This window comes from Daucus carota, chromosome 5 (genome assembly GCF_001625215.2).
Source record: "Daucus carota subsp. sativus chromosome 5, DH1 v3.0, whole genome shotgun sequence".
Lineage (NCBI taxonomy): Eukaryota > Viridiplantae > Streptophyta > Magnoliopsida > Apiales > Apiaceae > Daucus > Daucus carota.
Genome location: NC_030385.2, coordinates 47,163,608 through 47,179,923, shown reverse-complemented (window position 1 = coordinate 47,179,923; position 16,316 = coordinate 47,163,608). Strand labels below are relative to the sequence as shown.

At 36.7% G+C, this 16,316-nt stretch overlaps 1 protein-coding gene across 5 annotated transcripts; it reads left to right on the top strand.

The window, feature by feature from the left end:
• Positions 1-15,865, top strand: LOC108223193 (subtilisin-like protease SBT2.5). Of its 5 annotated transcripts, none has more exons than XM_064094794.1 (13): positions 1-186; positions 272-333; positions 590-644; positions 1,082-1,261; positions 1,988-2,132; positions 2,413-2,807; positions 2,961-3,056; positions 3,131-3,203; positions 3,747-4,032; positions 5,381-5,706; positions 6,215-6,482; positions 8,306-8,587; positions 13,992-15,865. In XM_064094794.1, exons 4-13 carry the CDS (start codon positions 1,086-1,088, stop codon positions 14,396-14,398), a joined length of 2,454 nt encoding a protein of 817 aa, XP_063950864.1. In that variant the 5' UTR covers positions 1-186; positions 272-333; positions 590-644; positions 1,082-1,085; the 3' UTR covers positions 14,399-15,865. The 5 variants fall into 5 exon arrangements, with proteins under 5 accessions (XP_063950864.1, XP_017252807.1, XP_017252805.1 ...); XM_017397316.2 differs by having other exon boundaries at positions 2-186; positions 1,075-1,261; XM_017397318.2 differs by having other exon boundaries at positions 1-333.
• Positions 15,866-16,316: the final 451 nt, after the last annotated feature.

Genomic DNA, 16,316 nt, shown 5'->3' with positions numbered 1-16,316 from the left:
TTAGACAAAGGCCAAAAGCAGTCACATGCGGTGCGAAATGGGGAGGACAAAAAAACTTATCTGGGTCCGACCTTCACATGACTGATCTATGATCAAGCAGCAGTAGTTTTCTTGTATTCTCCTTTCCCTTTCTCAAACTAACAGGAATACAGGAGTGCATGATCTCTGAGCAAATGAAGTTGATTTGTAAGAAATTGACATGAAATTAGACGAAAATTCCGTACTTAAATTTATAATTCTGTTCTTAAAAACACACTTTATCTTGCTCCAGTCGCCTATCTTCCATCCACGACTGTTGCTCCCATTGTCTGCTCGGCTGGTGCCATAAATCATGTATGTATGAATGTGTATAACTTATTTGGTGTTTCCGGTGAATAAAAACCCTGTCAACTAGTGTGCCGGATATTCCTCATTTCTACTGCCAGGACTATTTCTTTATTATTAACTCACTCTCTCTCTCTCTCTCTCTCTCTCTCGCCATTTATTTCTTCTTTCTCACTCCAACACTCTGAATCTGCCTCTTCACTTTGTTTCCTTTACACTTCATGTATAATGTATTAATATTGATGATGATTTATATTTAATGCAGCTGTGCTCTTTCATTGAGGATTCACCTGTTCGATTCCTTACTTGCTTAGATCAATGTGAGTAACTAATTAAATTCATTGCTTGCTTTACTAATTACATTATTAAGCTTTTTATATAATTGTTTCTTCTTCTTTATCTGAGTAAGATGATTTTAGCTAGTTAAGATCAGACGAATCTTAACCCCCTCTTTAAGTTTTTGCAGTCACCTCTCCCCCCCTCATGTTTGGACTGACACACACACACACACACACACACACACACACACACACACACACACACACACTTTCAATTACCACCATCTTCTCATCTGCCTGCTGGACGTTTAGGGTTAGTTCTCTGCTTCTCTGTCACACCCTAATTTTAGACCAAATAAACCTTAAAAATCTCTCCCTCCCTGCCTCCCCCCCCCCCCCCCCCCTCTCTCTCTCTCTCATTTACTGGTATATAATGTTTACCTGTTTTGTCCTCAAATCTTCTTTATGTCAGTTTGCAGTTAAATGGGGGCGGCGCCAATCACTTTTGTAATATTTATGGTATCTTCTCTTCTAATTGTTGCCAAGGGAGAGATATACATAGTAACTGTTGAAGGACAGCCTGTAATAAGTTACACAGGCGGGATTGATGGTTTTGCAGCCACTGCTGTGGAATCAGATGAGGAGATTGATGTCACCAGGTATAGAATGCTTCTTTTCTTCAAATAAAACTTCGCTTTCTACTTTTATACACTATCAATCTTCTATCTCTTTCCTCCAGTTTACTTGGTACCTTTTCGGGGATCTGGTTACTGATTAAGATAAAGTGAACTGCACAAGTTAGACATGTTGGTCTGTATCAACTAAAATATCTGATCCAGTGCATATAATTGATCGATACATCAAAGCATTTACATTATTACATTAAGACTCATTAGGACTTGAGACTGCTCTATGCTTTAAGTTGAAAATCCCTACATTTTACCAAAGCAGGCACACAAAATTCATTTGTGAACAGCCGAATGGCTCACATGCTCCATGTTGCCTAAAAAGAATATTTTCTTATTTGGCTTAAAGAAATTCACCAACACTTGCACTGATGAGACATGTGAGATGACCTTTGGCAATTGGCATACATCCACCAGATTAAGTCATGTTGATTACTGATAAATTTGATGCTGCTCTGTTTATTCCTAAAATTTGAGTTGAGTGTTAACAATTGACAAGAGTATCTCCCAGCTGTCTATTTCGCTGCAAATAATTTTCTTAATGCTTAATCTTTTGTGTAACAGTAGTCACCCATTGGTTTTTGAGGCTGACTAACATAATATCTCATAGAAAGTAATTATGTCCACCTCGTCAAAATCAACTGCATGATTAAAAACATTTTAGATCCCGTTTTTCCCTTATATTTGGTTTTCTTTCAGCGAGTTAGTTACTTCGTACCAGCACCACCTTGAGCAGAAACATGATATGCTTCTTGGAACACTGTTTGACCGTGGGACTTATCAGAAGCTCTACAGTTATAAACACCTACTCAATGGGTTTTCAGTTCATATTTCTCCTGCACAGGTGACAGGATGTACTTTCTTAAATTTTCTTATTACTAAAATGGAATCTCTTCGACTTTCTGCACATATAAAGAAGTCTATATATAATCATACAAATAATTTTTGTTAAAATTTTGATTCTAAGTTTTAATAAAAAAAAGTTATTAATAAGATACTATAATTTTAATATTTGACCCTGAACTACATGAAAAAATCAAAAGTGTCTCTTGTTCAGGGAAGGAGAGGGTAATATCTGTTTACATCAGATTGCATAATAAATCATTTCACTCTTGCATTAGTAGGCAGAAGCACTTAGACATGCCCCAGGTGTGAAGTCTGTTCACCAAGATTGGAAGGTCAGGAGACTAACCACACACACCCCTCAATTTTTGGGGCTTCCAACTGGAGTATGGCCTACTGGAGGTGGTTTTGATAAGGCAGGAGAGGACATTGTGATAGGATTTGTGGATTCTGGAATATTCCCCCGTCATCCAAGCTTTGGAAGTCACAATACTGAGCCATTCGGCCCTCTTCCAAAGTACAGAGGAAAATGTGAAGTTGATCCCAATACAAAAAAGGAGTTCTGTAATGGAAAAATCATCGGAGCCCAACATTTTGCTAAAGCTGCAATAGCAGCTGGTGTATTTAATCCAATAGTTGATTTTGCTTCTCCATTAGATGGAGATGGACATGGAAGGTTAGTGATTGTACTCTTACATTAGCTTAAGTTACCACCCAGTCTGCACTTAGTATTTCGTTTGTTTGCAATTCAATAATGTGAGCCTGTTCCAACTCAAATTTTCTTTGCTCCCCTTCTCTGTTTTTTAATTCGTAAATTTACACATAAAAGTCACACTGCTGCTATTGCTGCTGGGAATAATGGAATTCCTGTGAGAATGCATGGCTATGAAGTTGGCAAAGCAAGTGGGATGGCTCCTCGTGCCAGGTTAGCTTTGAACACATTTACCTTATTGATACATTGCAAACATGAAACAACGAACAATTTATGTCTATATGCAGGATTGCCGTGTACAAGGCACTCTACAGGCTTTTCGGGGGGTTTGTCTCAGATGTAGTAGCCGCCATTGAGCAGGTATGCCAATATGCAGCTTAACTTTGGTTTTGTTTGCATCTTTGTTATCATTTGTTCTGTCACTTTCTTGAGTGCGAAGCCGACTTTGCTCTGCTCGCTTCGTAAACAGTAAAAGTTGTTTCTATTAATAAAAGCATTTCAAACAATTCCTCATATCTTCTACATATCATCATAAACACTCAAGTACTATCAACTACGGTTCTAGCCCAACTGAGCTTAGGGAGACCTTCAAATTTGAGACCTCCGATCTTGAAAAAAACTATACTAGGCATTATTTAGCTTCTTATGATGAAATGCTTTTAAGAAACAAATTTTATTCTTCATGAAACAGCACCTGATGAAACTGTTGGAATTTTTATTCATTATATGCATTTGAAATTGATGAGTCTTTTCATACAGTTTATGAAGCAATGAAAAGATATGAAAATATGCCACATATATGTGTATAACTATTGTCTATTATGTACCCTGTGGCATCAAAATTATTCAATACGGTACTTACTTTACATCAAATGTTGTAATACACCATGTATCTTTTGATAGGCTGTTCATGATGGTGTTGACATACTCAACCTCTCTGTGGGTCCAAATGGTCCTCCAGCTACCACAAAGACCACCTTTTTAAATCCTTTTGACGCTGTACTTCTTTCAGCTGTTAAGGCTGGAGTTTTTGTTGCTCAGGCAGCTGGGAATGGAGGACCTTTTTCCAAAACAGTGTTGTCTTATAGTCCGTGGATAACATCTGTAGCTGCTGCAGTAGATGATCGTAGGTATAAAAATCACCTGACCCTGGGAAATAAGAAGATGATTCCTGGAATATGTTTGTCACGTAAGTTTAATGCAGAATTTAATACCTCGACTGCATTTAGTTTGGTAAAGCACACATGTTTAGCGGAACACGTTATCAGATCTGTACAGTTATGTCCTTGTATTGGATATTAAATAGTCAATACCCTTGATTTCAGCCATGGATCTTTGAGTTTACAGAGAATAGTTATCACATTTACCCAACACATGTATTTGTCATTACTCTATATTCTTTCTACGAGAGCCTCGCTATTACACTGTTACAGAAACTAAATGGGTTAAATTGTCAACTAGGTGATTGATTGCGGCCCGATGACTCAATATGGTCACTGATTAGAAAAGTGACTCAAATTAGTCACTCATTTAAAAATTTGTATCAAAACTATCACTTTATCATTAGTCAAAATTCTGAAAATATTATATCTTGAGTTTCACACATTTTTTATGAATGATATTACATCCAAATGAAAGATTTCGAGTTCTACTATTTTAGCTAATATTGTTAGATTTTTAAAATTTTATCAACTATTTATTTTTATTTAAATCAAATAAAATAATCAAAAAATTAAAAATAAATAGTTGATAAAAGTTTAAAAATCTAACAATATTAGCTAAAATAGTAGAATTCGGAACCTTTCATTTGGATGCAATATAATACTTTCAAAATTTCGACTACCGATAGAGTGATATTTTTGATACAAATTTTTAAATGAGTGACTAATTTGAGTCACTTTTCCATTCAGTGACCAAATTGAGTCATCGGGCCACAGTCAATCACCTGGTTGATAATTAACCCGAAACTAAATATATATGTTCACTGTTAAGTCTAAAGTCAGCACATTGTGCTGTTTGAACAATGGTCGTGATCGATTTTCCCTGTTTAATAAAGAAAGGATCCTGTCTTATTTAGCAGCTTAATGCAAAGTCTTTACATTGTTATTGTAAAAACCAAGTGCCTCCGTGGTACAGAGAACTGTTATCGACTTGGTATTGGTTACAACATTCTCACTACTGTTGGAAAATATTAATTTTAGATTCCTTTATTGTTTTTAAAAGTTTTTTAATCTTATATCATTTCTTTGGGGAAACTTCTGCTTACAAATGCTGTAAAGGATCAGTATCTAACCACCAATACCTATGCAACACACTACCACAATGTATTTCTCTTTTATCAACAATGGTGAGAAGATGTTATTAGTTTTTAGAGTGCTGTCACCATTTACTGGGCAGTAACTTGTGAGTACTTCTTATCTGCTCCTTGCACTTCTTCATTGTTTCAATCCTAACCAGCTTCTGTTCTGCAAGTTTTTCCCAAACAACAATTTGATATATTCTGCTAAACATGTCTCATGAATCATGTCGTCGTGCAGCTGCTACTCATGCCGGTAGAACATTCACCTTGGTTGCAGCAAATGACGTTCTCTTGGATCCTTCAGTAGTCAAGTATAGCCCTTCAGATTGCCAGAAGCCAGAATTGTTAAACAAGAACATGGTGGAGGGTAACATTCTTCTTTGCGGTTATTCCTTTAATTTTGTTGTCGGTACCGCGTCAATTAAGAAGGTCTCAGAAACTGCCAAGAGTCTCGGTGCGATTGGATTTGTTCTTGCTGTAGAAAATGCTTCTCCAGGAACAAAGTATGATCCAGTTCCTGTTGGTGTTCCAGGGATACTTATTACAGACGTTGGCAAGTCAACGGTAAATATGTTAATCCATTTTCTCTCTTGGTTCTATGATAAATGAAAGGTGAAATCTGTCTCGAATGAGGCCTAGAGCTAAAGTGTCAAAATTGACTCATCTTGTTGGGACATTTGGCTCGAGCATTGATGTATTAGTCGGCCGCAACCTATTCTTATATGGTTGATATTGATTGTTTGTGGATTTAAATAACCTCATTACCATTTCTTGGGGGTTAGTATACGCGGTTTCGGACAGGATAGATTATACGGAAATTAAGATATATTACATGGCAATAAGTCTGGTTTCGTGTTATATCTGGGGTTTTTTGTTAAATATTAAATCTAGAAGTTGCAGAATGCCTGACTGTTGTACTTTGCAATTTTCTAAGAGTGGTAACTTGATCCATTCCTATACATCATTTTCTATAATTCATAAGTTTACCATTTAAACACTACCATATACACACAGGTTTCTCCATGTGCCTTAAAATCTTAATTTCTAAACTTGCTTTCGTTGAAATTGTTAGGAGCTTATAGATTACTATAATATCTCTACCACAAGAGATTGGACTGGACGGGTGAGGAGTTTCAAAGCAATAGGTAGCATAGGAGATGGCTTGAGGCCCATACTCCACAAATCAGCACCACAAGTAGCATTGTTCTCAGGTCGAGGACCCAATATAAAAGATTATAGCTTTCAAGAAGCAGATCTTCTCAAACCGGATATTCTAGCTCCCGGCTCTTTAATTTGGGCTGCTTGGTCACCAAATGGGACAGACGAAGCAAATTATATTGGTAAGTAATTGTTCTTGCTATAATTGTTAACTTGCAATCCCTTCAGTTAAAGATTTAATTTCCTTGATATGATTTTACACTTACTCTACTTGAGTCAACTTAAATTTATAGAGGAGAAAAAGATGCTCAAGTGTGTGCTGTTATAGAGGAGAAACGGGTGTTTAAGTGTGTGTTGTGCCAACATGTTTTACTTACAAGAAAACCATAGTAAGAGCATCTCTGGTGGGTCTAAAATGGTTGACTAAAATAATATAAAACAACGATTGGCTAAAATTTACTGAATTGTGTTCCAATAGGTTTGCGATAATGGTTGGATACTTGGATGCAGGTGTAACAGCTTTGCTACATGTATTAGAGCGTTCAAATTTAAAGAAATTATCTATAATTTCTGCAACACAGGATTTTTGGCATGTCCCATTAGAACTGCTGTTAGGGGTCTTACAGTTATGCATTCGGGTTCTTAAAGCAATGCAACCCGTGCATATATTTAAATGATTTTGAAAACATATACATAAAATCAATTGTCTAGAGAATTGTATTAATATTGAAAGTCAAATTTTCAATTATCTAAAGCCCGGACCTAGGATATTTGACTGAGCACAAACGATCTTCAGATATGTCCTTAATAGCAAGATATGGTTGTATACATTTATTAATGTAGTAAGAGATCTGGATTTTATCATTTGGCTCAAATTACTACCCACGGGCGGATTATCTCAAGTTTGGGTTTAGTAGCATGTTATAGAAGTTAATCTTACATAGCAACTAACACACATGCACATACTGGCTTATATCCCTTCATACAAAGTCTGAGAGTGCTTTTAAAAATTGCCCTGCTGGTAAAAAAAATGCTATTATAAAAACCAAATACTTATTTGGTGATTCTTTTAATATTTTTGATGAGATTTGATAGTGAAACTGTGTCAACAAAAGCTGAAAGGCAGCTTTTTGTAAAAGCATGGAAAAACATGTTTTTCCTAAAAGCAGTTTTTGAGCTAAAAGCTATTGTTCAGAAAAACTGTTTTTAGATTTACTAGACAATTTTTCTAAACAGCACCTTAATATTTAATTTATATTTTATTTTGTTTTAGAGGTGTTTGTATAAGAATAAGCGTTTCTTGTTAAAATAGTTTTTTTCCCCAAATAATTAACCTTTTTAAATAATTCTAGATAAGTAGACTTATTGACGCGTTTGGATTAACTTGTTCTTATTAAACCCTTTTAACATACTATAAATTACTGCCTCTTGCCCAAAATATATATGAACTCAACAGTGTTTTTTATGTAGACTTTGAAAGAAACGATTACCTTAGGTGTTGATTACATGATTAAAGATCTTTATACCTGACTCTTATATTCTCAAAATATTCTCACTTTTTCTACTAGTCAATCTTAAATGTAGCACTTAACATCCCTTGGAAAGATGAAATGGGACAATATTTTGGGAGCGTGGGAGAAAGAAATTAACTATTCTATGACCGTTTATACTCAAAATTTGAGTCCAAATAAATAATTATGTTAATAATCCCCATATAATTTTTTGGCTAGTTGTAACATGCACAAAATAGTTCAATGCAACGTTTATGTAGAAAACAGTACTAATTGTTATATTGTAATTGATTTAACCATACCTCGGCTGCAAATTGAAATATTGAATACCAAAGCCTTTTTGGTTGGAAAAAAAAGAGAAAAACTGCAGCAGTTATACGGCAATAGCATCATGATACAAGAAAGTATATCAATTATTATTGAACTGGAGCAGGTGATAATGTGATATAAGGCATGATTTGAGCCAACTCAAAGAACTATTTTTACTGGAGCAGGTGCAGGATTTGCAATGATATCTGGGACTAGCATGGCTGCACCACATATAGCAGGGATTGCAGCTCTGGTGAAGCAGAAGCACTTCCAATGGAGTCCTGCAGCAATCAAATCTGCCTTGATGACAACATCAACTATACTTGACCGGGCAATGAGGCCTCTTCAAGCCCAACAGTACTCTGGATCTGAAACTGTGTCACTAGTCCCGGCTACACCTTTTGATTATGGAAGCGGCCATGTAAATCCTAGAGCTGCTTTAGATCCCGGACTCATATTTGATGCTGGTAATTTTTTCTTTTCTTACTTCTCTTTACTCATCCACAATGATCAGAGCCTACCTACATCTTGCCAATTGAATAACACTGAAAATGGACTGGTGACAAATCTGGGCAACGCATATAATTATGATCCTTGCCTGTCAAACTTGCCTTTTTGTGCTTTTGTTTAAAAGTTGTTTTAACATGATTAATGGGTTAAATGGCATTTAGGTCTCTCAACTCGCTACTAACTTTTAGTTGGGTCATCCAACTCAAAAACTTTCGGTAAGTTCATATATCAAAGAAAAATATTCAATTTATCATTATACACGTAAAAGATTTCACGACCGTTAAGTCGCGTTGACAATTGACGGAACTCCATCAAGATCAATGCCATATCACCTGCCATGTCAGTAAAATAACCCGCCCAGTTCCCACACCGGAAAACACTACCTAATAATCTCTCTCTCCTTTGCCCCCCCCCCCCCCCCTCTCTCCCCTCCTCGTCTCTCTTCTCCTCGTCAGGACAGCCTTCACGGCTGCTGAACAAATCGCCCAACCACTGTTGTTGCCGCCTTCCTTTCCAACACGGTTGAGCTGCTTCCGTCCTGTATTGTCGGGAACCAGCCCAAACCACCATCACAATCCATTACACCCGGCCATCGATCCACTCCTTCACCCCGCCTTACTCTTCCTCTGCAATTCAGTCACCGGCGACAACCTTCACCGCCGCCACTCAACTAATCAGCAGCCCCAACACAAACAGATACATATGATTTAGCACAAAAAAAAACAGATACATATGCACACACCCATATATATACACACAGTTAAATGCCATAAAATAGACCTCACCTGATTCAAGCTTCAAATTGAATTGCCCCCAAAATTTTGAAACCTTAATTCTTTCATGTCTCTCTCCCTGATCCCGCTACAACTAGAGTCACAATGGCATGAGCATGCCAACATGGGCATGCCATGACCACAAATAGCTAGGCATGCCTTTTTATATTCTGGCATGCATTTTTACTAAATTTTAAATAATTTTTCATAATATTTTTATATTAATAATATACAAAATTATTTAACACATATATTTGAAGCACTTTTCAATGAAAATATTTAATAAATTAGTAATGTAAACAAGTATTTTGGTGGTATTGTAATTAATATCAAGTAATTTTGATATTATTTATAGATACACTCTATGTTAATATCATGACTAACACCATGCACACCCACATGCCTTAGTAGTTGTACACTACTTTTGCACATGGTACTATATAAAGCACACAACCTCTCATCACCAATTCAATGTGGGACAAACAAACATAACCAATTTCAAGCTACTAACTTCAACTCAATTTATTTATGAATTCCCCCAAGAAAATGTCTTAGATCCAAACATAAAAGTTTAAGTCCTCATAACAAGGAACCTCCAATCATTAGTTTCCGGAAATTACAGCAAAAACATAATTATATTATGCCTCAAACTTTCCATTTTCTAACAATCTCCCACGAGTCCATATAGAAATGCTTATTAGTCCTCATCATGACTTGTTTTTCAGAGTCGGTACCCTTCCGGATTTGAACCCTCCTAATGTTGAATATTGTGCAAACTTCTTGAAGTATCTAGAAGTATTGAGAATAAAACTATCCATTCTATAAGTTCATGCATTAAAAAGTTAATGCATCTACATTTGTTATAAGTACTATGAATCTATCTAGACTCGAGTATCTAAATCATCTAGAATAGCCTACTGCATCTATATATTGTAATCTGCACATTAGTGTAAGACAAGTTTTCAGCAATAAGTATATTTCATAAGTAAAAAAAATGAACGGAGAAGTTGGCCAAGAAAGAATTTGAAACAGAAGGAGTTGAACCTGGAGAATTCACAATATGAGACTAGGAAGAAGATTATATGTAACAAGTGTGCTAAAGCTGGACATATAAAGAAGTTCTGCAGATCAAGATTTGTAGAAGGAAACGCAAGTGTTTCTCAAAACGAGGAACATTCTAATGATTGGGGAACTTGTCTTTCAACCGAGACGACAAATTTGAAGAACTTTATCCTAGAATCAGCCTTAACTTCTCTTGATAAAGGCAATGTAGAAGAAGGTTTTGCAACTATCGATTATTCAAAAGATTGGTTAATTGATTCAGGTTGCTCTCATCATTTATTAGGCTAAGATTCTTTACTTTCACAGCGAAAGGTGTACATCGGAAATAAAGCAATCGTGACGGCTGACAACTCCAGTCATCCATTTGAAAAGGAGGGAAGTGTAAAGGTTAAGGCAATGCAAGGACCAATAAGACCAGTGTATACCATGTTCTCGGTATGACAAAAAAATCTAATTTCTGTTTCCCAATTAACAAATCCTGGTCGATATGTTTTATTTGGTCCAAATGATTTCAAAATTCCGGAGAATGTCAAAAGCATTGACTGTAATACAATATTAAGTGGGAAGAGAGTTAATTCTCTCTATGTGTTGTCAGCAAATGAAGCTTTTGTGGAGAAAACAAGCTGGCAAGATAAAGCATCTTTATGGCATGGGACTCGTATGGCTCATGTGAGCTATGAGAAGCTGAAAAATATTTCAGCAAACAACATTGTAAATGGGCTGCCTAACTTGGGAACCTTTATTCATGAAGCTATTTGTGAAGGATGCCAATATGGTAAAGCTCATCGTCTTCCATTTGAAAAATCTTCAATAAGAAGTACAAAGCCTTTGCAGCTGATCCATGCTGATTTATTAACAAATAATGCAGCTAGTTATAGTGGCATTCATTATATGCTTGTAATTGTCGATGATTATACGAGGTTTTCATGGGTGTTCACTGTTCTTCATGAAAGAGAAGTTTGATACGTTCTCAGTCTTCAAGCAATTCAAAAGGAAGATTGAGGGGGAGCTTCGAAGACGGATCAGGTGTTTGCGGACTGATAATGGAGGGGAATTTACATCAAACGAGTTTGCTGACTTTTGTGAGAGACATGAAATAAGAAGATAACTTACATGTCCACGAACATCGCAGCAAAATGCAGTTGTTGAACGCAAGTTAAGGCATGTATAAGGGGTAAGCAGAAGTTGGATACATGACAAAAAATCTTCCTCAAGAGTTGTGGGCAGAAGATATCCGGTGTGCTTGTCATGTGATAAACCGTTTGCCCTCAAAAGTTATCAACATGAAAATTCTCTATGAACTTCTGTACAAGGAGAAACCCTCGGTTTCATACTTCAGAATCTTTGGTTCTACATGCTATGTTCATATTTCGGACCAGCTGCGTGCCAAATTGGATCCCAAGGTAAGGAAATGCGTATTTGTCGGCTATGATCCTAATAGAAAAGGATGGCGATGTATGGATCCCGAAACACACAAGGTTGTGACATCGAGAGATGTTACCTTTGATGAAACATCGTCTTATTATGTCCAGCCTATATTGACAAAACTTGGCGATTTCTCAAACGATGATAAGGAAAATACACATGACACCACAAATCCTCCAAATCCAGTTGTACGTCACGAGGATTCTGCAAGTGAAAGTGAAACAACTCATGAAGAAATAATGAAACTCATGGAAGCGATCAGCAGCCTCGAAGATCTCAAAGAACACGGAAGAGGAATGAAAGATACACTGACTACACTATTGGAGCTGAATATGATAAGATTACGGAATGCTTCTTTGTTGACCCGGTTGATGAATCTGAACCATCAGCAGCCCTAGCCACCCCATCCTTTTCCTCCAACATAGCAAAGGCCTTCAGGGTTTCAGCCATTTTCTGTACAACAACTGGTTTATCATGCTGCAACACTAGTCACAGACCCTCAACTGTAAGCCACAGTTTAATCTTTTTCTGCCAACGAGAAAAAGAAACGCCTGCACCTAATTTATCTGGAATGCTCGATAAATCGATAGGCTGTGGGAAACGATACGTGGTACAGTCGATGTTCGCGGTAACACTACACCCAGAGCCAATAGCACCAATATCAGGAATCTCATTTCATTAACCATCTTGCCAAAATCACAGTATATAAGAAATATTCACTTCCAGTTTGTTTGAGATTATGAGCAACAACACAACAATGAGTAGTTATATATTGATTAAACAAGAACATGCAGAACCATGTAACGAAACAAATCACGAAGATCACATAAAATATAAATCAGAGACTGAAAATTTAACATAATCGAACAATGTCTATAGAACAGCTGAGTCGCCAAAGACCTACGAAAAAGACTTGATTGTGCTTAAAGTGAATATTGCTCCACTTACGCTGTGATGGGTTTTTTGTAATTTTGCTTCCAGTATAAAACAACACAGATCAATGCGTTCACAGACACAACAATGATCAACAGTGACCAACTCCTCAGTTCGCCAAGAAAACTGATGCACAAATTTGTTTTTTTTACGCGTGGAGGAGAAATTTCATAGAAGTAGCAATTTCTAGGGTTTTCAGAAGTATATGTCTGAGATATATATCTTTCTATATTACCAAAACAAAACGTGAGTAGCTTCAGCAAATCTTAACATGTCCATCAGTATTCAAAAATTCCCGACAGTAGCATCTGATGATACTCGTCAGTATTCGCATCACAAATCCTAATGACTCGCATGAGTGGTCGAGGCTGCGGCCGCGCGCACACAGGCTCACACTAACACCATGCACACCCACGTGCCTTAGTAGTTGTACATCACTCTTGCACATGATACTATATAAAGCACACAACCTGTCATTACCAATTCAATGTGGACAAACCCACATAACCCATTTCAAGCTACTAATTTATTTATGGATTCCACTTAAGAAAATGTCTGATATCCAAACATGAAAGTTTAAATTCTCGTAACAAGGAACAACCTCCAATCATTAGTTTCCGGAAATTATATCAAGAACATAATTATATTTTGCCTCAAGCTTTCCATTTTCTACAACTGAATGCATTAAAGTCGAAAGCTGGCTCTTTTTGGAAACTTAGAGGTATTATCGGTGATTAAACTTAAAGAATTGATGCCCCCAAGGTAGCTTTTGCTTGCGTACTGTTTGACACCATGGGCCAATTAAGCCGGTAATAAAGCATATCTGGGACTGATTTTATCAGCGATACCTGGTTCATGTGTGGTCAAGTAATCAGCTTTCAATTAGTTTTATTCAATATCATTTTTACACTGAAGCTTGCCAAGGGCAGCCATCCTCGAGGTAGCTTGGATTTTGGAAATCTGTGGTGAAACCTAGGACAGTCTTATTATTTAACACATCTAGAGACAAGCAAATGACTTACAGAATTTCCAATAGCCATAGGATTATGTGTAGATTTTCCAATAATGACATATTGCTCAATCATCAAATTGAGGAATGTAATATTCGAGCTTTTTGTAAGGAAAATTTGTTTTTGTCAGAACAGGCTAATTCTAATTTTTTTTGTAGGTTACCAGGATTATCTGGGGTTCTTGTGCACAACACCTGGAATTGATTCCCGTGAGATACGAAACTCCACAAATTCACCATGCAACTACACAATTGGGCACCCATCTAATTTAAACTCTCCCTCTATCACGATTTCTCATCTAGTGAAAACTCGTACCGTCACACGTACGGTCACAAACGTTGCAAAGAAAGAAACCTATGTGATAACCGCCAGAATGGCACCAGCCATGAGTATTCATACTAACCCTTCTGCTATAACTCTTAAGCCTGGTGCGTCTAGGAAATTTTCTGTCACTCTCACAGTTAGGTCGGTGACAGGAGCCTACAGCTTTGGAGAGGTCTTGTTGAAAGGAAGCAGGGGGCATAAGGTCAGGATCCCTGTAGTAGCTATGGGTTATGACAGGTAATTTTGAGGTGGTTGTGAAATTCTTTGTAATAATATGTTGCAATAAACAGTAATGTATTTATGGAAACGATACGATACGATGCAACTTATATGTGAAGATGTAAAAAATTTGGGGGTGGGGGTGGGCAAGTTCTGTTTTATGCTGCCTGTATTGCATTGTACAAGTCCCCATTACAAAATTCTTAAAAAGTATAGCCGTTAACATATTAACTTAATATAAATATAAATATAAATATTTACTATCAAAAATAAAATATAATATAAATACAAATATTTATATTTTATGGTTTTGTTTTCTGATATTCCTATTAGTATATTATATACTATCCCCTTCGTCCTTTTTTTACATGTTTGTTTTCAAAAAATTACGCATCTTATGAAAAACTTAGTTGAGTGTTTGGTTTTCTTGTCTACCAGAACTCCTAATAAATACACTGAATTAAATTGATATATGTGTATATGTGTGATAGTCAAACATCGAAGAAACCAATTTATGGAGCACACGTGAACATAAATATATATATAAGGCACCGCTTGGCAAGTGAATTTCGGTTTGGGTTCAGTTTCTAAATTTTCAAAACTGAAAAATTTGGTTCGGTTTGGGTTATGCTCCAAAACCGCCTCAACTAAACCATGCTCAGCCCCTCCCTACTGTCAAATATTAATCAGTTCCTAAGACAAAGGTTAAAATCATCAGTATTAGCAAAAAGATGGTATCCTTGTTCAAGTTAATACTCTATCTAAGTTATGAAAACGACGACCAAATGTTTTTTTTTTTTTATTGTAAACGAATTTAAGAGTTTCGAAGAAATGACTTTGAGATGTAACTGTAGCTTTCATGATTTGCAGAATCAATGTTAAGTAGTCTCATACTCAGCTTGCTTGCACACAAATACATTTAATTATATTCTATATAGCAAGACCACAATCATGAGACAAATGCACAAACAAAAGATTCATTACATTATGTATACAAGCTTAATGATGCTACAAAATGAATCAGCGGTGAGTATCTTGGTGTGAGGAGTCTGATTCAGTACTTCTTAAAGTAAATGATCTTTCTATAATAGATTCCAGTATGGGTTTCCAGCTGCGGGGAGAATGATCACCCACCTGCTGCTGCTGCTGCTTCATAAGTAAACTATCACAGCTAGTATGATCATAATTATAGAACAGATGCTTGTTATCGTTACTATTACCATCAGTGATGGACAACGTGGTGTTGAACCTTGGTGGCACATACCTGTCCGCGTAAGGATTTGGTTTCAGTTTGTTCTGCTGCATCCCTGCTGCTGCAGTATTAGTGTCTGCAGCTTGTTCTGTGGTGTTATTATTGTTGTTGAAAGATGAAGAAGAGGGATTCGGAGGCTTGAACGGCTTTTGGGCGGCGCTAGTGAGGCGTTTGTAGATAGTAGCCAGGTCTATGGGAGACATCTCCGCCTGGAATATGGAGTGTGGCAACAAGAAGTATATGTTTCCCAACTCAAGTTGGGCGGCAGAGTCCAGAGGTTTGGAGTCAAGACTAAGAAGTTGAGCCTGAGGGAACACAAAATGTTTTGGTTGATTTCCAGTAACTTGCCCAACGGTAACTGGATCTTCAAACTCTTCCAACCAACCATTCAAATGTACCACCCTTACTATATTTCCATACTTACTGGATGACGACAAGGAATTTGATGATCTTATTGTTCTGGCGGACGACGATGATATCGAAGATGATCCCAATCTGCTTGACATACAAGTACCCATTAAGATGATGATTCATATAAGTTTCTTCAATTCCTCTCTACCTCTTTGTATACAGGTTGCTGATGATATCAAGATAAAAGAGGAGATGAACCAACAAAATGATTGTTTGCCCACAGATTTGAAAAAGTATAACTTCACAAGAGAGACAGTTTTAGTATTGTAAACATGAA

What these genes read in the sequence shown, in the direction of transcription:
- LOC108223193 (XM_064094794.1), top strand. Translation starts at nt 1,086, where the DNA reads ATGGGGGCGGCGCCAATCACTTTTGTAATATTTATGGTATCTTCTCTT. An exon ending in GATGGAGATGGACATGGAAG is followed by an intron (nt 2,808 to 2,960) that starts GTTAGTGATTGT and finishes TACACATAAAAG; the next exon opens with TCACACTGCTGCTATTGCTG. An exon ending in GGGATGGCTCCTCGTGCCAG is followed by an intron (nt 3,057 to 3,130) that starts GTTAGCTTTGAA and finishes GTCTATATGCAG; the next exon opens with GATTGCCGTGTACAAGGCAC.